Source organism: Anomalospiza imberbis, chromosome 5 (assembly GCF_031753505.1).
Source record: "Anomalospiza imberbis isolate Cuckoo-Finch-1a 21T00152 chromosome 5, ASM3175350v1, whole genome shotgun sequence".
In the NCBI taxonomy this organism is placed as follows: Eukaryota; Metazoa; Chordata; class Aves; order Passeriformes; family Viduidae; genus Anomalospiza; species Anomalospiza imberbis.
This window is the reverse complement of record NC_089685.1, coordinates 50,583,813-50,604,850: the sequence shown is the minus strand read 5'-3', so window position 1 is coordinate 50,604,850 and position 21,038 is coordinate 50,583,813. Positions and strand designations below refer to the sequence as shown.

The 21,038-nt window shown below is 44.3% G+C and overlaps 1 protein-coding gene across 7 annotated transcripts in view; it reads right to left on the bottom strand.

The window, feature by feature from the left end:
• IRAG2 (inositol 1,4,5-triphosphate receptor associated 2) overlaps window positions 1–21,038 on the bottom strand; it is a 37,005-nt gene that overhangs the window by 954 nt on the left and 15,013 nt on the right. For 5 of the 7 annotated variants that reach the window (XM_068190688.1, XM_068190687.1, XM_068190692.1 and 2 more), the window contains 23 exons: window positions 19,172–19,335; window positions 17,655–17,769; window positions 17,045–17,207; window positions 15,177–15,238; window positions 14,209–14,274; window positions 13,319–13,427; window positions 12,012–12,159; window positions 11,149–11,230; window positions 7,733–7,779; window positions 7,586–7,650; window positions 7,384–7,488; window positions 5,818–5,900; window positions 5,622–5,694; window positions 4,908–4,962; window positions 4,794–4,821; window positions 4,106–4,246; window positions 3,579–3,713; window positions 2,705–2,852; window positions 1,776–1,819; window positions 1,094–1,171; window positions 921–985; window positions 378–479; window positions 135–239 (listed from right to left, as the gene is read on the bottom strand). In XM_068190688.1, the coding sequence (XP_068046789.1) occupies window positions 135–239; window positions 378–479; window positions 921–985; window positions 1,094–1,171; window positions 1,776–1,819; window positions 2,705–2,852; window positions 3,579–3,713; window positions 4,106–4,246; window positions 4,794–4,821; window positions 4,908–4,962; window positions 5,622–5,694; window positions 5,818–5,900; window positions 7,384–7,488; window positions 7,586–7,650; window positions 7,733–7,779; window positions 11,149–11,230; window positions 12,012–12,159; window positions 13,319–13,427; window positions 14,209–14,274; window positions 15,177–15,238; window positions 17,045–17,207; window positions 17,655–17,769; window positions 19,172–19,335 (2,183 nt within the window). The remainder of the gene's footprint in view (window positions 1–134; window positions 240–377; window positions 480–920; window positions 986–1,093; window positions 1,172–1,775; window positions 1,820–2,704; window positions 2,853–3,578; window positions 3,714–4,105; window positions 4,247–4,793; window positions 4,822–4,907; window positions 4,963–5,621; window positions 5,695–5,817; window positions 5,901–7,383; window positions 7,489–7,585; window positions 7,651–7,732; window positions 7,780–11,148; window positions 11,231–12,011; window positions 12,160–13,318; window positions 13,428–14,208; window positions 14,275–15,176; window positions 15,239–17,044; window positions 17,208–17,654; window positions 17,770–19,171; window positions 19,336–21,038) is intronic. The other 2 variants (XM_068190689.1, XM_068190693.1) reach the window with 2 other exon arrangements.

The window sequence follows — 21,038 nt, the reverse complement described above, 5'->3', positions numbered from 1 at the left end:
AGTCACAAAAACTGCCTTGCAAGAGTGGCAAGAAATCTTGCTCAGACAAAGCACTGAAAGTCCTGGCCTTTTGTTTGAACCCTCTTCCCATGTGCACCTCCCAAACATGGCTTTAACTTCTGAAAGAAACTTACATTGACTCCAGAGTCCATTTGGGTGGGTATTTTCCTTTCTCAGAGACACTTTCCTTCCTAGCTGGTTGTTCCTGCACTTCAGCAGGCGATTCCAACTGCTCATTCCTGTAAACAAGAATCAACAGCTCCAAAGCTTTGCCCAATTCACAACAGCTTGGCTTTATAGCCCTGACCAGGTGGTGAATTAAAAGCTCATTAAAAACTAAACCAGCACACCTGGGAGGAGGCTGCTGCTGAACTTACTTGGTTTCAAAAGGCTCCTCTTCATACTCTGCCCAGGAATAGGTGCTGAGAAACCTCTGCAACGAAGGACGCTTCTCATTCTGCTTCACCCCTAGCCTGCCCCTGCCATGTGTTAAGCAAATTTGTCTGATTTTCCCCAGCAGATAGAGAACAGAAAATCAGAAATTTAGCAGCAGCCTACTCATTTGGTTGACCTCAGACAAATAACTTACAAATTTAATTGCTTGAAGTTAGGATCATTAAAAAAACAAACCCAAACAAAACCAAACAAAACTACAGATCCTTCTGCTGTAGATATTTAGATTTCACATTTTTGTTCCAAAGCAAGAAAGTTGAGGGATTTTTTTTAAAGCTCTCAATGCTCAATAAATAAAAAAGGTGAGCTCACAAGGCTCATTTACCTATTGTAGCACATAAAACTAATGTGAAAGGTGTAGCCTAAACATTATTATACCCCAAGATGCTCCATAAACTGCTTACTACAGGCACAGTTAGAGTTGAAAAATATTTCCCCCATTCAAAGACAAGCCCAGGTGACTTTACCAACTGCTTGATCTCCTGCTGAATCTGTCACTCCGTTCATCCCCATTGGGTTCGTAGAACTGGGCCTGGAGGAGAAATTTGCCACATTTACTGCACTGGCATTCTAATGCTTTATCCCAGCCAGTTTTGGGGAGGTGAAGCACCTCAGCATCCCTCCAGCAGTCCCTACTTACCAGTGGCACCCCAATCCCTGCATTCCCAGCACTCCTGGGCACTGTTGCAATGCTAACTCTCCGCAGGGCTGACGAGGGCTACACAAATAAGAGGCATTACTGGCTCTTAGCAAGGCACAACTGGGTTACCCACTGAGTACATAAAATACCATCTGTTTTGTGCAAACTACATTAAAAAAAAGATGCTGACACTTAGCGTGAAGTGACGCACAAAGAATCCTATCTCAAGTGCAGATCAAATCAGATCTTTCAAGCAGCATCTTTCCACAGTAAGTGATTTCTGCCCACCTGAGTGAGGCTGGCTGCACAGCTTCCAGCAAAACACCGACATTGAAGGTAACTAAATGTCCCTAACCTCACTCACAGGAATTCCTACACTCAGTCTGAGCTGCTCCCATATTTTTGTGCTAAATCTTCCTTTAATTCCAAGAGAACCATGCATGAACAATATTTTTTAACCAGTCAGTGAGAGCCCAACCATTTCACCTTCATCTTCTAAGGGGGACCACTTAGAAGATTGGTGGGGTGCCTGAAAAGTAGATCCTCATGTTTGATGACACCAGTCCATATTTGTGACAGAAAAACACCAAGTCAAGCATGCAGCAGAGCACCAGCACATAAAGCAAAGAAAAACACACACACACTCTTAAAAATTTTTGAAATTTCATGTAAGGACCATTACCTTAAAATTAAAAGGACCTGGTAGCTTCTTATTCACAGATTCATCTGTCAAGAGATCAAACATCAGAGCTTTACAGGAGGAGTTTGCTGCTTACAGGAGTGCAGTGAGTTTAATTTGCAGCCTAAGGTCTGACTTTCTGCAGTGTATGTTTAAGCAAAGCACTCTCAGAAAGCAGAAATGAAGTCTCAGGAAAAAGCTTCCTATTTCATTAGCTAAGTTCATAACATTCACACATTACCCCATCCTCTGCAAGCATCAGCTTCTGTCATTATAAAATATATTCTATTATTGAGGTAGTGTCCTTTTACAGGACTGAATTTAAAAGGCTCCTGCAAGGATTTTATGTTGTGGAAGATTTCCCTTTTGGTGTTTAAAAAACACATGCTATTTTTCAGAAGAATTTAATACTTCTCTGGCAAAGCTACAAGTGCACAGCCCTGGCTGCAAACCTGGCTGCTTAGAAGGGGAAATAGAGGCCCCCTGCACTTAAGGGTTGGTAATTCCCATGTAGAAATTACATCTGTAATTTCTGTATCTGTAGAGTGTGCATCTGTAGAGAGCAGCCAAAGCTCAGCTGCCCAGAAATAGCTACTGTGAACAAGCACCCAAACCTACTGCTCACAAGAAACAAGATTACCACCAGCATACGCCATGCACTTTGCTGAAAGCCAGGACATTCCTGTGTACTTGCAGTGGTCCCAGACACACACCCCCCGAGATCCATGATAGCTTAAGTACAAGTTTAACTTCAGAGAGCTGCTTTTCATAGTGTTAATAGTTGGCTATTTCCCACCCCTTTTTAGAAGGAGGGATAAAACAACCATATAATTCTATCACCCTAAGATGTGGAGGGATTATACAACTATTCTGCAGCTATAAGGGTTTGTCTGGCAGGTGCTAGCAAGGGGAAAGAGGCTTTTCCTGGTTACCTCTGTCTCCAAGGGAGCTGAAGGACCTCTCGTTCTGGAGCAGGACCTGCTTGAGCTCCTCGAGCTCGGCATGTTCTTTGGCGTACATGCGCTTCAGGTTCTCCACGTGCTGGATCATCACCTCCACAGCTTTGCTTACCCGGCTCTCCTGAGGGAGCAGGGAAAGCAGCAGCTCTCAAGAACTGCCTCATCTTTGGAGATTTCCCCCTCCAGCATCTGCTTTTATCCTCCCTTTCAAAGCTTCACTACAACCCCAGTCCTGGCACATGCTACAGAGGTTTCATTTCTCTGGGGATCACTTTTGTTGCAAAATAATAAATCAGTCTTCAGTTTTCCAAGCTCTTACAACTCATCATCATCTCCTCTGATCTACAGTCTCAGCTGCCACCATGCATTTGCTGGTATTGCCAAGCCATATTTTTGTGCTGCTCTGGGGTGTTATACACAACTACACCTAACATTTGAGCAGGGCTTTGTGACTTTCCATAGATTTAGCTGATTAGCTGTCCTTTCCATAAGGCACAGAACCACCTTTGCAGCATCAAGGCCATTGTTACCACACTGCTTGGTATTTTGTACATCTCACTGCTGAAAAGTCTTTTTTTTTTTTTTCCCCAAGCAGAACCTTATTTCTGCTGTGGGTTTTTGCACAGTTCTAGTGCAGCATAGCTGCTCCCAGTGCCTGGGATTCCTTGTAAGGACACAGAGTGAGAAGATAAGGCCCAGACTAAGCTGTCCGGACCAGTCTACACTGCACACACCAGATTCCCAAACTCAGTCCTGGAACCATAAGCCCAGAAAGAAGATGTGGCTATCCCTTTGCAGCTAGAAGGTTTTAGCTTTTTACAAAGTACTTTTGGATGGAAAGTGTTACCTGATTAATAGCTCCCAACATCTCTGCTCTGCTGGCAACTCGAGCTGCATATTGGCTAAGGAACTGCAGACTTTTCTGCAGCTTCTTAATGATCTCCTGTGCCTGGTTATCTTCTTCACACAAAGGAACTAATGCCTAAGAGCACACATTAGTATGAAAACTGGTGTGAATTATTAACAGAGAATGAAGGGTTGAGCTGTTGACACTGAGGAGCTGCGTTCAGGCCCACATCAACATCCTTAATCAGTGTAATTTGGATACAGAGCTCCAGTGGGCAGAGACTGGAGCATAAAAGCAGCTGAAGCTTTGTGCAACAGAAAAAAATCTCCGCTGCTTGAGCACGCAATGCATTTGGATCAAGGTTATCCCTTGTAATCTCTTGTATTTCAACTGCATTGCTCCAGAACTTCTTTCATATTTGCTCATCATGTATCCCATGCACACATCCCCCCTTTAAAGAGCTGTTTGAAGAGAGACACTCACATCTACTTATCCCATGGACCCTACCAGCCCTGGCCAATACTGACCTCTAACATATTCACAGCATTTGTGATCTCCTTTTTCAAGTTTTCTTCAGCCAGGTCTCGGGACCTCTCTTCAAGCTTCACTCTTTTGTCCAAGGTAAACAAGTCACACTTAAAGCCTAAAGACAGCCTCAGAAATTCAGCCTGTTGTGGGAGAAGAAAAGATTTCAGAGGAATCCAAGTGATGCAGAAGTTTAAGTAGATTTAGACACTGACATGACATTTGGGACTAAACCCTGTGACCAAAGTTTAGGAGAGATACAGAAGAATAAGTGAACATGACCCACTTCCTTAAAGCAGGTCTTCCCATCTGTAGTGATGGTGGGAACGTTGTGCAGCCAGAAGAGGTGACATCCTGGCAGCACACTCTGCCATCTGTGCCTTTTGACAAAACTGTCTTAAATCAGCACATTCTGCCTGGGAGGAGGTCACAGCTATGCTCCTTCAAGCTTGCAAACAAATGTCACAGTAGTGACAAGTCTTTGTTCAATTTTACAGATTTCCACCTTTCTCCATCCCATCTCCTGCAAAAATTTCCATTAGGCTTGGAAAGAGAGTACAGAAGTTAGCCTACAGAAAGACATCCAGTTGAAGCTGGATCATTCTTTTACATAGGAGAAGATAATAATCAGAGTTTATCTACAAGATCTGGTATCTGAAATACTTCAGGATACAAGCAGTTAAGACTTACCTCCACTTCCTTCTCATTTGGGGAGTCACTGTAGGAGAAGAAAAAAGAACCATGGCTAAGACTGTGGCTTTAAATTCATACCTGCAGGTGATCATTAACAGTCAAAACACTTACGGCTCATTTTGCTTTGTTTTATCTCCTTTAATGCCACCTGCAGTGGGTGAACTCCCTGAGAAGAGACAAAAAACCCACATTTTCAGACCAAAGTGAAAAAATAGCCTCTCCAAACCAACCTGTGAGAGTCTTTTAAGCTTCCACAGAAGCCCCTGGTCAAGATTGCCAGTGTTAGGCTTTCACCACTGAAAAGAACTTGTGTGCCTCAGGTTCTAATTTGTTGTGAGGCACCACAGCATTGCCACTTGTACAAAGCCCCAAAATGGCAGGTTTTTGCTTCAGGCTGTTATGCAATTTACTACCTCATCAGCTTTTAGTGATCTCCAAAGGCAAAAGAGGAGGTGATTTGAAAAGTGAGTATGTCTAAGGAGAAACAACATCGTGCTCCTCTGTATCATGGATAGCACAGAGATGCTTCTTTTACAAATCTCTGGGGAGAGCAGGAGTGCCAGACTGTTTCAAATATTTCTTTACAGCTAAGAATTTGCCTCCTGTCCAGAGGAATGTGGGATCTGGTTAGATCAGTATCTGCAGAAATAAGAGCAGATTTTGCTCTTCTCTTCATTTTGATCTCCAACTGCAGGAACCAAATCCTGAAACAAAAGCCTCTGCTCACACTTGGTGTGGGACAGGCATCTCCCTGCACCTCTCTACACAACTCTGGACTCAGCTCGTGCTGCGGTAATATGAAGGTGTTCAATAAAACTCCCTTACCTTTCCTGCTGGGAACCACAGCTGGAGCTTCCTCACTCCGCTCTTGATTGTTTTTCTTTTCCTGGTCCGCTTCCTAAAGGCACAGCAAAGCAGTTACAGCGAGGGAGCAGCCACACCACCCCTGGAGGGGCTGTCCCCTCCTTTGTCACTGCTCAGCCAAGCCAGTTGGGCTTTTCACTGTCACCAGCACTCTTACCGGGTCTTGCTTCAAAACATTTTGAAACACAGGCTTGTGTTCTTCCATGGCCAGGCAGGATTCCTTCTTGATCTGACTTGGTCCTGTGGAAAAACATTCCCAAATCCAAATGTAACTATTAATAAAACACACCCAGCTTCCAACACCCACCATTTTAGCCATGGGCCAGCTGAGCTAAAGAACTGCACCAAATGCCATGAAAGACCACTGAGAAAAAGAGGAGGCAGCAGAGAACACTACACGGACACAGAGGAAGTAGTATGATCACAACTATGACTGGAAAAAATCCTCATAAGACGTGTTATATGTCTACAGCTGAGAATACAGATGTACTTCTCATAGTTGAAGATGCAAGAGTTACAGTAATATGCCCTTGGATAAATAAATTTTATTATTTTGCTACTAGCATGAAGTATTATTGTTGTTGGTATATTTGCTGTTTAAAGAGGCAGCTTTTAATTAATATTTATACCTTTGAAAACATCTAGAATATTTTGTTTTCTCCTCTGTTTATGCAGTAACACACACCCGTGAGCCACAGAAATGGCACAGGGGAAAAAAAAGCCACAATTAAAAAAAAAAGAAAAAAAAAACCCAAAAAAAACCCCAAACCACAACAAACCAGAAAAACTCCAGCTTCAGGTGTGAAGCCTGCAAGGGGAGATTTATCAGTTCTAATATTAGGAACATTCTTTTCAGACGTGTGCAACAGATAGCTGGATTCTCAGACTTTAAAACTACTGGAACACCTTTAAATATGTTCTGCATATCTGCTTCCTCTTAGCCAGAGGCATCTGGACCACATATCAAAATTAACAGTAGAGGGAAATCAGTAGAAAGAAAATGCTGTTAAATGAAGGGACAGAATTAGATTTCAGGAAGATGGTACTGAGGAAAGAAACAAAACCAAACAAGAAGCTGTAGTCTTATATTGAGGTAAAGATTAAAAAAATATTCCAAACAAGCATGCACAGCTATTCTGTGCTGCTTATTCAGATCAGCTTTGCAAAATCAGCTTAAATACAGTGTGCATACATGCTCCACTTTTGGTTTGGTTTTATAGTTGTTCAGTGGAAGAAAACCATCAGAGCTGGTAAGAATCTGGTGGGTGTTTATGGCTGTAGCAAAGACAGAACAATACTCAAATCTCTCTACCCTCATCTCTCTTGACCCATCCCAGCTTCTTGTGCAACAGCCTTGAATGAGCGGAAAGTGCTTAGTAGCACTGTCAAACTAAATACCTGTTTAAATGCATAAAAACATCTTTTCTCTTGTCAAAATGGTCTGGGATTTTGTGCCCACTTACTGTTTTGCCAGCTGAGCAAGCCCCAAGATCTCACCAAGTTGTTTCATGCTCCCTTGCCTGCAATGCTGTGGTAAGGGGGGTAAAAAACTTTATTCCTACTCAGCTTCAGGGAGGCTTGAGAACACTGGTAGGTGAAAACACTTGCAAAAATATAAATTCTCATATTGTTGCTCTTACTCAGCTTCCTCACTTCAAAGATGTGCTGGAAGCAAACCATTTCCTCAGTGGGTGAGTGGCAGGCAGTGCAGCAGCCACTGTACCTGACACAGGAGCAGCTGGGTCCTTACTGCTGCTTGTCTCTGTTGCCACATCTTCTCCTCTCTCATGTAAGCCCTTGGATGATCTTTCCTCCATAACAAGGCAACCTGCAACACCAGACAGCAGAAAACACAGCTTTTATTGTTCAGTAAACACAGACCTGGGCACATCCAGGACTTCCAGTGGCCCAGGTTAAGGACTCACCTGGTACCGGTGCTGTGCTTCCCACTGAGGATGCAAGAGCTTCTCGGGCTGATGTTAAGTGATCACTGCCAACACAAAACCCTTTCAGATACTCATCACATGATACAGATCTTGATAAAGGCTTTTAAGTCTTGCACAAGACCTGACCTGGATGTGATCAACGTGGCTGGTGGTGTCGACTCCTCACGGTCAGTCTTCAGAGAGAGAGAAAAGAGTTGGCATCAGAATGATAACTGCCAGTATAAAACTAGTATGTCAAAACTTTAACTTTTCCAGCTGTGCCTAAACTATTCCAGCAGTGAAGAACTAGCTGGCAAGTTCACAGATTCACCCACTAGTCTAAAGCCATCTCAGGAATGTCATACTCGGAGATGTGTTTTGGTTCCTGACTCCATGGTTTGCTCCTAACTCACATCTTCAATGACCCAACAAACGTGTTAAGATGGAGCAGTGGTGGTGCAGTAATTCTGTGCATCAGTAGAGATCCGTTTTCAAGGTCTGGAGCTCAAAACCTACAAACGAGGTTCACTTGGCTGTAGGGATCAGACTCATTAGGTAAATAAAAGTGCCAGTAGTCACAGCATGACCAAGCAGGTGGTTCAGAACACAGCAAACTTGTGTGCTGTGTTGTACTTCTTAGTGACTGCCTCTGAAGGGATCCAGTTTTACAATACTATGTATAACAATGACCCAGCCCCTTCAGAGGCCTCAAGCCTCCCTTGTGTGCAAACAGCAGAGGAACAAAGCAATTAAAAGCTGGCAGATCTGCTCATGTTCCTCTAGCTGCCACAGTGCGGTTTTGGACCCAAGTCTTATCACATCACAGACAAAACCAATATCCTCTTGAGGCTTTTAATTTCGAGGGAGGTGCTATATGTGTAATATCCCTCTTCTGCATTTCACCCTGGAAAGCTCCAGCTCGCTCATTCAGTTGTTGGGCTGGTCTCTCTTTACGGGCGACATGATGAGGTTTAAAGGGCTCAGTTGGCAATGACTTGTACTGAATTACACCCACTGCTGAAGAAAAGTGCTGAATAGAAAATAAAACCAGCCCAAACCCACTCCTTCTCTTCAAGAGGAGGAGGAACAAAGCCAGATAACTCCCTACACAGCAAGCACCCAAGAACACTGCTGAAATGTGTGTGGAGAAACAGAAAAACCACATCAACAACTGATTGCCTGTGTTCTGGTATCTTTCCTTCCCCCTTCAATGCCCTCAGAGGACACAGGAAACTCAGCAAATGAGAACAGGAGGTATCTAAAGGCCCTGGTCACTCCCAAGAGTGACCAGCTGCTCCCAGCATCAGGAAGTGCCTTTTCCCTCCTCCCTGCCCTGTCAGAGCTGGGCTGCTCTTGCACAGCCCTGGCCCAGCCAGGTGGATGCTTCCCCTAATGCAAATTCAGGCTATTTTTATTATTGTTATTTGAATTCTCTCATAAGTCTGAGGAAGTGCAGCAATGCATTTGCCTTGTTGAGGCCATTGGGTCTGCAGAACTATTGGGGAGGGAGAATACCATCATGTTGGAAAGAAAAGAAATCTAAAGGGCTTTTAAAACTAACACACAGCACCCAAGTGAACAGAAAAGCCCTTGAATCACCTAGAACTGACTGAAATGATGCATTATGCTATATTGCCTGTCCTTGCCCAGGTGGGCACATGGTCAGTGGTTTCTGTTTGCAATGAAGGAAAACCCTCAATTCAGTTTTTTAGAACCCTAAGCTGGCTGCCAGAATTGTACACTCCCATGGATTCCACATAAAGGGGAAAAAAAATCCTAATTAAAGAGTAACACCACATTCTAGATTTCTTAAAAAACTAGAATCACACAATGGTTTGGGTTGGAAGGGACTTTAAAAATCAAAGTTCCAACCACTGGAAGGGACATCTTCCACTATCCCAGGTTGCTCAGACCAATAGGCAACCTGGCCTTGGACACTTCCAGGGATGGCGCAGCCTGTGCCAGGGCCTCACAGTAAAATCTGTTTACACAGGGCATTGGAGAATGGCACAGTCCTTTAATGAGGAAGAAATGCCAAAGACAATCCTAAAGCCCACCTCTAATCACTTTCCCCACCTCCACCCTCTGATTAGCATACTAATCCAAGGGTTCTCTATCTCAGCCCATGAATTCTGGCCACAGTCTGATACAACTCCTCCCAGACTATCATTAACATTTGGAAGACCTGTCTGGTTTTCAGACTCTGGTATGACTTCCACATATATAAAGCCAAACAAAAAGCCCAAGTTTCACTTGGATCTCAAAAGTGTTCCTTTATTAAGTAGCCCCTGAACTTCTATGGTGACAATGATTTGACTCAAAAAATTTGAGTTACTTACAAGCTGATCTGCTCAAATACATCTGCAACTGCAGAGTAATAAAACTCCAAAGAAAACTAGAGAGACTTTTTGTATTGAACAAGGATATTAAAATTTCCTACGTGCCAGTGTTTAGAACAGATGCTGAGCACAGTCCATTTGCCTTTTCTCTGGGGCAAGCTTTAACATTTTCATTTTCCCCCTTCAGAACATTCATGTGCAATGTTCATACTACAAAGTGGTAAGAAGAATGGAAAGTGACATTTTTGAGCCAGCTGGAATTACAGAAAGCCCCAGAACAACAAAGCACATGGGTTGCACAGACCTTTGCACAGCTATGATTTCCCAGAAGGACTGGATAAAGTAGGAACCCTTGAGAGGATCCTCTTTAAGGGCACTTAAGTAGTAGCAGCAAAGACTGGGGGTTCTTCACCTGCTCTACCCCACTGTGCTGAAACCACAGAGTCCCCAGCACTCTTGCTTTCTACCCACACTGCACTTTCTGCTTTGATTAACCACTACAACCAGACCATGCTGTACTCACAGGTACCACACACCAGGCAGGATCACCCTAAGGCTGGCTGCTCTTTAGTCCCAAAAGGTTATTTCCAGGTTCACAGAAACCACTGACCAATATTCTTCACCATCCCCACCAATACAGGAGTTTATAAAGCTCATTAGGAGCCCTGTGTGGTGGAGCTGAGGGCTAGATTTCAATAGTGAGGACTGAGGCACAGCTTAGGTGTGCTGAGCTGCAGTTTCTCTTGCTGCTGCCACAAGGAAAGCTGAAGGAAAGCTCCCCTACAGCAAAGATGGCAGTTTTCAGCTGTTACATGGTGCCCGTGGGAGAAAGTGCAAAGAAAGGCAGTACTCCCAGCTGAAGCATCCTGTGGCTCCTTGCAAGTGGAGAAAGAAGGAAAACACTCAGTTCTTCCCTGGCAGAACCAATTGTTACTGTATAACCAGCACTGTCTCCAGCCCTGAAACCACATTTAAAACACACTACTGCTAAAAGCATGACCCAGTTGCACGTGAACATCAAGACACTTAGTTTTATAACCAAGGTTTTGCAGAAACATGCCCAAACAGAAGGGAACACCCCCCACAGCACCCTGCTGACTGATGCCAGCTCCATCCACTGTGGAGCAGTGCTGATTTATAGCCATCTGCACCTGGGTCTGAGCAAGGCACAAAATGCTCAAGCCTGTTCAAAACCACATCTCAGGCATCAGAGCCAGCACTCACCTCAGCAAGTGAAGAGTCCATCATTGTAATGGAAACAGGAAGGTCTGCATCAGTGTAGTCATCAGCAGAGCATATTTTCCACCTGGCAACACAGGCTTTATTTGCATATTGCCCAAACAACAGAGAGAGAGAGTGCCCATTTTCCTTAAGCACATAACAACTGAAGTCACCACTCTCTGTGCAGTCAGTCAGCTGGTCTCTCAGGGAGAGGCAAATTCATCGCCAACATCAATCCCTCCTCCCCCAAACAGAAGAACCACCACCAGTCCTTTTCCCAACCTCCTCCACACTGCACTATTCTACAGAAAACCAGTGGCAAAAGCTTTGAGAGCTGCTGAGTCTCTTGCTGCAGACTGCCTGCTTCTGCACCTTCAGGAACATCCTCATCTTTTAAAATATTCACTGCAATTCACTTCAGCTTTCATAATCTCAAGCAGTTCAATCTCTATTTTAAAGATCTAAGGAGGCAGCTTGATAGGCAAGGACCTCAGAATTCCTGCTCTAAGCTCTGCAAAAGAAGAAAAGTGACTCCTCAAAGCCAATAGGATTTTGGCACCTAATGGGAATGCCAATTATGAGTTAAACATGGGCAATAGACAAGAGTGCATAAATCATGTCTCAGTTCTCCAGCATGAAATGGAAACCCCATCACTGTATTTGGCTGGTTACCAGCAGTTCCAATAAAGAATTCTGGTAGCTGTGAATGGAAGCAAAGTGCTGCCCTGGATGGCCATGGACTGATCACCAGGTGTCCAGTACTCCCTTCTAAGGTATGGCCCTACAGCTGAACCCAGCGCATGGAATCTGCTAGACCCTGTTGACTCTTCCCCCCTTCACCCCAAAAGGTTGTTATGCCACCTTACCTGCATTCTCCTGGTGTCACATCTGAGTTGGACACGTGTCCCACATCATACCTCTCCAAGGTGCAGCTGCCAGAGCTCTGCCTGCAAGGTTGGTCCCAGCTGTGCCCAGGAGGGTTATTTGGGCAGGAGGTCTCCAAGGTCAGAGCATCTGTTAAGAAGGACAAGCAGGAAGAGTGGTGGTCCTTGGCCATGTCAGATTTAGTTACAAGTCAATTTTTTGGCTAACTCTAAAATAATCAAGAAGCAGACCAAACACGCAGATTTATAGTAAGGCAACTTCTATCTTGGTAAGAAAGGGTTTGGTTGTGTGGCCTCAACTTGTTGTGTAGATGGAGAGTTTGGCAAACTGAAACAACCCTCTCAGAGTAGCAGAATGCTCTGAATAAGAGCACGTGCAGCAAAGATAGATTTGCTTCCATTCCCATCAATAAGGCCTGGAATTACACTTGAACATTTATAGTCTGTGTGAGAAGAGCCTCTGTGTGGTACCAGCTCACTGCTGGGAGAAATGCTTGCATGTGAAGTCCCAAATGCAGCACCCTGCAACTCTGCAGCCCTGCAATGCATAGCTGCATGGCTGCTTTCAAGCCTCATAAAGCTTGAGAGCTGCAGGAAAGTTCAAACAACTCAGGAATGCAGGAAAAAGCAACAGGTACAATCTGCTGGGAAAGGTAGGGTGGCTCAGCTGGGAGAAGAGAAGGCTGAGTGGACACTGGCACAGGTTGCCCAGAGCAGCTGTGGCTGCCCCATCCCTGGGGGTGTCCAAGGCCAAGTTGGACAAGTCTCTGAGCAAGCTGGGCTAGTGGAAGGTGTCCCTGCCCATGGCAGGGGGATGGAATTAGCTGATCTTTAAAGTCCCTCCCCAAACCATTCTCTCACTCTGTGATTTTACTCTCAGTAGCTCTGTTACTGCTCAGGTTGTTAAACCAGGACTGCCCTCAGCTCAGCAATCAAGGAGCAGGACATCCCAGGATGTGCCAGTCAGAGGGAGTGGGAAGAACAGAACTCACAACCTCTGGGTCCAGACTGACAAGCATCCTCTCAGGAATATACTTGGATCTATGATTTATACCAATAGTTCCTGAAGATTTTGGGAACTGTCAGGTTGACAGACAGCCACCTCTTCAGGCCTTTCACTGCAAGCACTGTGATCATGGTTCAGATTCCTGGATTACTTGCAGAAATAGGTTAAAGCCCACAACAGATTTTCCACACTCTAACAGCACACTCAGCACTACTGAGACTGTTCTGTCAACTCTTTCTGTATTTCAGGTGAAAGACAAATGTCTAACACTACCAGGACTTACCTAGCAGAGGGGAGTTGTGCCAGTGTGAAACACCCAAGGGCAGTGCCCAGGGAAAGTCAGAGTACGAGGTGGGTCCTTCATTCCATGGTCGTTTGGAGCAATGGAGCTGCTAATTGAAAAAATAAGAAGTGCTGCTGTTCCACCACACTGAATACATTAATGCCACCAACTCCCCCCACACACAGGCATCTGCATAATGTAACACCAACAGTTACACAAATACATCTTCTGTGGCTTTTTTGTCTAGAAAAGCAGAAGAGCTCATATCCTTAATGGGCAGAACAGTTACAGGAAGAGACAGGATAATGAAACTTCACACTTGCAACAAAATATGTTGGCTCAAGCTAGGTCTGGAAATAAATCCTAAAAAACCAGGCAAGATGAGCCTAAGAGGAGAACCAAAGTAGCCACTCAAACCCTGTGAAGAGAGTAAAAAAAAAATATCCAAACCACACTATTTCAGCCAAGCCAAGAGGTGCCATCTGAAGATGGCATCTGAGACAACTTCTGAAGCAACATGTGCACAGGTGGTTTTAACCTAAGGTTGCTTAAACAACGAAAAATGGAAAATAAATTGGAAGAAGTGCCATCTTCAGACTCTGATCTTCCTCAAAAAGCTCTTTATCACACATCTGTGTTGTGCTTCAGAGGCAGTGGGACCCTGGCTTCACAAAAAGGTTTGGAATATGCTTTTGTGCACATGTGAACACCTGCATGCATATACACAGATATTGATCTCAAATTGCTTTTACTGAATGTTTAACCCAGCAAAGTTTCTCATGAGGAACATTATTTATTTCCCTTAGGTGATGAAGGGAAAACCCCCCACCCAAATAAACCCAGCATCCCATTTTAACAAGCTCAGCAATGACCACAGCAAGCACACTTACCTTCCCTTTTACGTGTTCAGCTAACGTGGGCAGCAGAGCGTAGTCAGATTCTAACTCTGCACAGCACTGGTATAATAGAGTTTAAGGCAGGCAGGTAAGTAAAAAAAACAACAAAAAAGGAGAAGGAGCAATACATCACTGATTCTGAGCAAAATGCAACTTTATCTTCCCAAGTGAACCACTTGCTGCTAACAGCTGCAAAACTGCAAAACTCTGCAGCTGTTTCCCCTGCTACTTCCAGCCTTATATTTGTACATAGGGATCTGCAGAATTAAAGTTTTATTCATGTGCAGATGACCCAGTTTTGACTCCCTGATGCCCCTGTCACAGCCGAGGGGACATTTCAGGACCTTCAGTCTGCTGTTAAATACCTCGTTGGTCAGTGTTGAATCCAGAGTGCTCAGATCCTGAGCTGTAGCATTCCTTACTAGAGCCAGCTAGGAAAAAAAGTCTCTCCACAATATTTCTTCCTCCACCCCCTCCCAAAGTTGAAGCAAGTAATTTTATTCAAAGCAAAGCACTCCAAAGTTATGTAATTTCCAATGTATTTCTCCACAGAGAGCCACAAAGTTAATAACTGTTTCACTGCCTATTCCCACGTCTGGATACTAGAAAAATTGAGATTTTAAACATTTGTTTTCAAGCCTGTCTGCAGAAGTGGGGGCTGGCTGTGGGACAAAAATCACACCAGTGGATCAGGGAAGGTTTCCCTTAGCCCCTTTTGATAGGATCACCAAGAATTCTCACAGTGCAGACCAACACCACACCTGCAAGTCCTGACACATTTTCCAGAAGGCTGAATAAGGAAAATAACATGCAGATTTGTACATACGGCTTATGCACGTGTTAGAAAAGAAGATACCAGGTGCTGCCAAATTGTTTGCAGCTGGTCTCAGCCGTGTTGTCCTTCCACCAGAGCCCTTCCTGTGCAAGCCCACCTTTCCTGCTCCCAGCAAAGGGCACCATACCTGGCACAGCAATTCACAGAGTCGCCTCTGCAGCAGTTCCCATCTCAGGGCATTAGCAGTTGCTATGAAGAGACATTTACAAGTCTAACAGGGCTCCTAACAACTTGATAACAAGCAATCCGATGTCACAGCATCTCTAGCTACTCCTAATCAGAGCTTACTGTAGTTTGCATTAGTCTGGTTAAGCCTGCAACAGCTTTTTCACAGGAAAGAGAAAACACTGGACATCTTCACCTGCAGATCAAGGGCAATGCTTCCCCACATTGTTAGTGTTAGAATGCCACAGTTCCCTGTGGAAACAGATCCTTCACTTACAGATTAGGGGAAAAGAAATATTTGGCCTTTCCACCTGACATCCTATACAGAAGTTGTAAAGTCCATGGGCTTTGTATTTAGAAGCATTTTCCCCTCTTCCCATGCAGGTGGGGGGAAGCAGGGGGTTGGAATGGGTAGGTGAGGAGAAGACCACAGCCCAGCCCTTCAGTCAGAAGAGGCACCAGACCTGTCTGCCTTTCTACAGGAACCAATAAGAAGTGCTTTTATTCTTTCCTTCAGTGCCACCCTTGTTTGCCAGCCCTGTTCTTCACAATGCTTAGCCAATTCTCCACACATCTGAGTTTATTTATCTACAAGAAGACTTCTGTAAGGCAACTGGAATAATTTAAAGCCAAGGTCCTAGCTATTTTCAGGGTGATGGTGGTTCTTTGGGGGTTGACTTTTTTTTGGGTGGGAGGAGGGAGTTTAGTCACAGTGGCACCAGTCTTAGATATCTGGGGTTCTCTCTCTTGATCTACTCAAGCTCACTTTGCAGGAGAGCTTCATCTATTCAGAGCTGGAAAATGACAAACTATTTCCACTGTCATGCCTCTTGCTAAGAGCAAAATAAAGCAGCTGCACCGTTTGTGGGAAGCATGAAAGCAACATGAGCACACACACATGAACAACACCAAAACACTGGTCAGAGAGGGGCAAGCACAGTTTGGGGCTGTTTCTGCCATATCAGTGCAAAGTTGTGCCTTAGAGATAAAGCAAAGGGTCCCAGGGAGTTTTTCTGGCACGACAAACAGTGGTTTCACATGGAGTTGTTTGCAATGCACACGTATTTGTTGAGCATATATGGTAACTGCATGCCTGAGGGCAAAACATTCAGAGGGCTTAAATCAGTCAAATCCCTTTTCTGTAAGAAAGTGATCAGACTCCAGGGTTGGGAAAGAAAAAGGCACATGTTCTCGATTCAGACCTCTGCACTATTTAATTGCCCAGGTTATTGAGGTGCTGATGTCAGGAAGTGAGTAAGAAAGAGGCAATATGAAGTTTCCATGGCTCTGTGACAGAAGTTGCACATGTACAAGGCAGTGACAGGATTACTTTCCACTAAAGAGAGCAGCCTAACACCACACAGCCAGTCAAAAACACAGAGCAAACAACAACCAAACAGAACACAGAATGTACAAAAATCAAGTCTATTTGCTCAGGAAGCTTAAGAAAGAGGGATGGCTCTGTAAGGGATAAGGTGGGAAACAGCACTTTAGATAAAGGAGTACCTGTGCCATCTGTGGCATTACCAATGCCCCCTCCTAGGACTGGGGGTTTATTGGGAGCTTCTGAAGCTTTGGTGGATCCCAACACCCACTCCTTAGGATCCCACCTGCTTCTCAGCTCAGATGGTGGCAGATTTCTTCAAGGAGAAAGAAAAGTAGGAAAAAAGGGGTGGGGGGGGGGGGGATCCCAAAACAACAAGCAAGACTCCACGGAGCATTTTACTGGATGACCTGCAGATCAGTCCTATTTTCCCTTGATGTAACTAAACCCTGAAATACTTGCCCATGCAAAAAGTGAATGCTGGCACATTGCCAGAAGTTACTCACTTTTGTGGTCTTCCACCTTCTCCTGAAGCAACTGGCAAGTGCTTGCTAAAGCTGCATTCACATCCCTAAGCTTCTGCTGCTCAGAAATGGCTTCCTCCAACTTGTTCTTCAAGGATGCTGCTTCTTCACGAGCAGAGTGAAATGCTTCAACTTGATCCTCCGCCTAAGCACAAAACAATATTTAAAGAAAAAAGGAAGGAATAAAAAAAAGATAAAATAAAGCAGCCTGGCTAGCACAAGGAGCCTCTACAGTTCATGTAAATGAAACCAAACTGCATCTGTTCTTTCTCAGGAAGTGATAAAGCTCCCTCTGAACTTCTGCATTTTTACGTTGGGGTGGACTGTGTATGGAAGCTATTTTTGGGTGCGTTTTTTTCCCCCTCTTTTCTTTTTTTTTTTTTAAACCACCACAAATATGCAATGCTGCCTCTTTCATCAGCAAACTGTTGTCACCACCCCCTCAAATTTTACTTCCTCTGCTGGTTCCACTTTTGCAGGGAGGCACACCATTCGGAACAAGCGATTCCCTTCCCCGAGGGCAGCCGCGCATCGGACACGGCCCTTCGCATCTCCTGCTTCCCCGCACGGAGGGAACTAGGCTGCCCCTTACGTGCTTGCTGGCATCCTCCAGCTGCTTGGTGGCTTTTTGCAGCTCTAAACACAGGGCTTCTGCCTGGCCAGCAGCTTCTTCTTGGAGCTGTTTGGCAGTTTCTATCTTGTGCTGCCTGCGGAGCAAGAGACAGCACAAACCACAGCCCGTTAGTGACATTTCAGAGCAGGCTGGCCTGGGAGGTGACACACTCTGGCTGCTGGGACATGCACCAAAAGTCAGCTGTTACACACTGCAGCTCCCCAGGATCCAGCAGCAGGGAATCGGACACGGGGTTTTTCAGAGCAGGAAGGGGATGAAGGCTTTCTGTAATGTTTCTGGGTACCACACGGGAATCAGCAGAGAACTGTCAAGAAGCAAGGGCTCAGTGGGGCAAGCTTTTGCAATTTGGACAACAGAATGTGTTTTCTCAGGGTTTGGGAGAAAGAGAGGTTGGATATAGAGGCAGTCCTACTAGAAAAAGATACCCAGGAGTTATTACTGCTTCATTGGATTGAGTTCTCCACATCTGAGAGGGAATTTCATTTGACAGCAAGCAGATGCCATCAGAACTGGTGCTAAAGAGGATGGCTTTCAACAAAACTCTTCTTTTCCACTGTAGAAACCCTTGCCCATTTCCTCTCTAACTCACTTCAGGGTTTTTTTTGTTGTTGCTTTCAACACAAAGAATTTTTATAGAGAGACAGCCTTGAGAAACCAAGCCATCAGTATTTTTATCAGCTCTTTTCCAGGTGGAGGGAGAGCATGTAGTAGGTGCTTCAGTGGAAGGTAAGTCAGGCAAAAGTATGGTACAACTGCTCTGCATCAGCTGTCAGGGCTGCCAAGCCCTGGGAACATCCCAAACCCAGGGACAGGGCTTGGAGCAACCTGGGATAGTGGAAGGTGTCCCTGCCCATGGCAGAGGCTTGGAACTGGATGATTTTAAAGTCCTTTCCAGCCCAGGTCATTTTATGATCCTAGTTCTAAGATCACAACTCATAGAAGGAACCATATGCCAAAAAAGTTACATTTTCATATTTAATGACAACTCATTGAAGCTACACCCTTGGGAAATTTAGACATCTTCCCTGAGCCTAGCAACTGTATCCCAAAGCAAAAATACCTGCAGACAGATATTTGACAACTCTCCTGCTTCACACAAACCCAGCAATTTTTTAAATGGCTGCACCTGCTCAATAGGCAGTACCCTCGTGCTTTAACTTCTCAGTCTGTGGTCTCCCTGGTGTTTACAAAGACACCTTCAAGACTGTACATCAGTTCACACACAAAGCTTAACTCCCACACAGTGTAGACCTTGTACTAAAACCAAATCCACTCTCCAAAACAGAAGATAATTTCTTCTATGAAAAAAATTCTTGAGAATTCAGTAGACTTTGTTCCACTAAAAAAAATGCCCCAAAATAAGATACTGAACAGCTAAGCAACCAGAAAAAAAAATAAAACCCAAAACCAAACAACACCAAACCAAACCCCAACCTCCTCCCCCAAAAAAAGACACAAATGCTTTGAAGGGGTACCTAGCAGAGAGCTCTTTCCTTAGGTGAAGTTGTTCTGTCTTGGTTCTCCTCAGGTTGCCTGCCACTCGAATAAAATCCTTATCTAAGGACTCATTGCATTTTTCCAAAAGCTGGAGTTTCTGGGTCCAAAGATGTCTTTTTTCTCCTAGTTCTTGCTTGAGGGCCTGTGGAATTTTGAAGTTGCCATGTGGTTAGAGGAGGAGCAGAGCCAGAGCCTCAATTTACACGGTGAGACTTGAGTTCCCTGCTCCACCAATTAATATCATCACCTACACCCCACTCTACCCTATCAGAGTAAAGATAGAACTCCTCCACCAAGGTGCCCAGATACAGCAACAAAAACCATAGCTCATAAGAGAAAGTTTTAATGAAGACCATCTTGCAGGAAACCCTAAAATCGATAATCTAGGCTTCTGCAGCTCTTTCCTCAAAGTACAACTGAGTCCACTTGTACCAAACTGAGTTTGTATTACAGCAAAATTAATGAAATAAACAAGAACCAATAAAACCTGTTTGCCATACATGCTTAACAGCTGATCTGTGCCAGGGATGACCCCCACCACAAAGGCTTTTAGATTTACCTCTGGTTTGTAGGAAGGAAAAGGGTAAAAATTAAGTGTTAGGTAACACTGAACTCTATTTCTCTGAACAGTGACTTGCAGTATAAAGTCCTGAGAAGAAGAATCCAGTGCTCTCTCTCTGACCTTTCTCAACTGAACACATGAAAGAGTGTCCTCAGCTTTTAAAGAATGCTTAATGAGAGTCAAACGGAGGTCAGGAAATAATCAAGTTTATATTCCTGGGATTTTGCAGCAATTCTAAGGGGAAAACATCAGTCTTACAAATATGGGCCACGTTATCTGCTTGCAAGTTGGAGTCTGATGCTCATGAGCTTCAAATACAAAAAAATAGCACATCAAGTATCATACTTAAAAAAAAAAAAAAGGAAAAACGGCAGGCTTTGCTGATAGGGTTCCTAGGATGAATGGGATGTGACCATATGCAACTGCCCACATACTGAGGGTCTGTTCCTCAGCCAAGGCAGGCAGCACTCACTGCTAGAAATACCCTGATTTTGACACTTAAGTGGTATAGGCTCATCAGAGCACATGTACCAGTCTTGTCTCCCAGAAGAAGGGTGAAAAAGATTTTGCTGTCACAATATATACTTAGATATATGTATACAGGCACAAACACGTAAGCACACTAAGTTGTCTTTATGCCTAATAGCCTTTAAAATGTTTTTGAAAATACAAAACCCCAGCAAAACATGTCCATAATAAATTTCACAGGAAATGGTGGGCAAGGCTTCTAGTGATAACTTTGGTTAACCAACTAATTAAATCTTGGACCATGTGCTTTCTCTGAGGCTGGAAGAAGCTACTTTGAATATCTCTCCCTTTTTTTTTTTAATCTGCTGGTGTTGAGCTGCATGCACAAAATTTCACACATGTCTGGTTTGTTCTGTCTAGGTGAAGATAATTTTTGACACGAAGTCACTTCCCATCCCCCCTGGGACCGTAAAGGATGGGACCTTTTATTTTTAAAGGATTTTGTTCTTTCTTGATCCTCTGTTAGCTCAGTTTCCAAATACAACACTCTTTAGGAGCCAGAATAGGATTCATTTGCCACAATCAACTCCAACCCCCACACTAAAAGTTTTTAGCTTCACATGTTTAACAGGAAAATGATCCCAATGTGAATGTAACTTCACAAGCATTTTTCAGCTCTGACAGCTTTGAAGGAGGAGGTTTTCAGTCAAGACCAAAAAGCTATAGCAATTCACGAGCCAGCAGTTTGCTAGAGTCCACCCAAAGTCACATCTGGGTGAAGAAAGTGAGACAATTGCACCTTCTCTAAGGAGAAG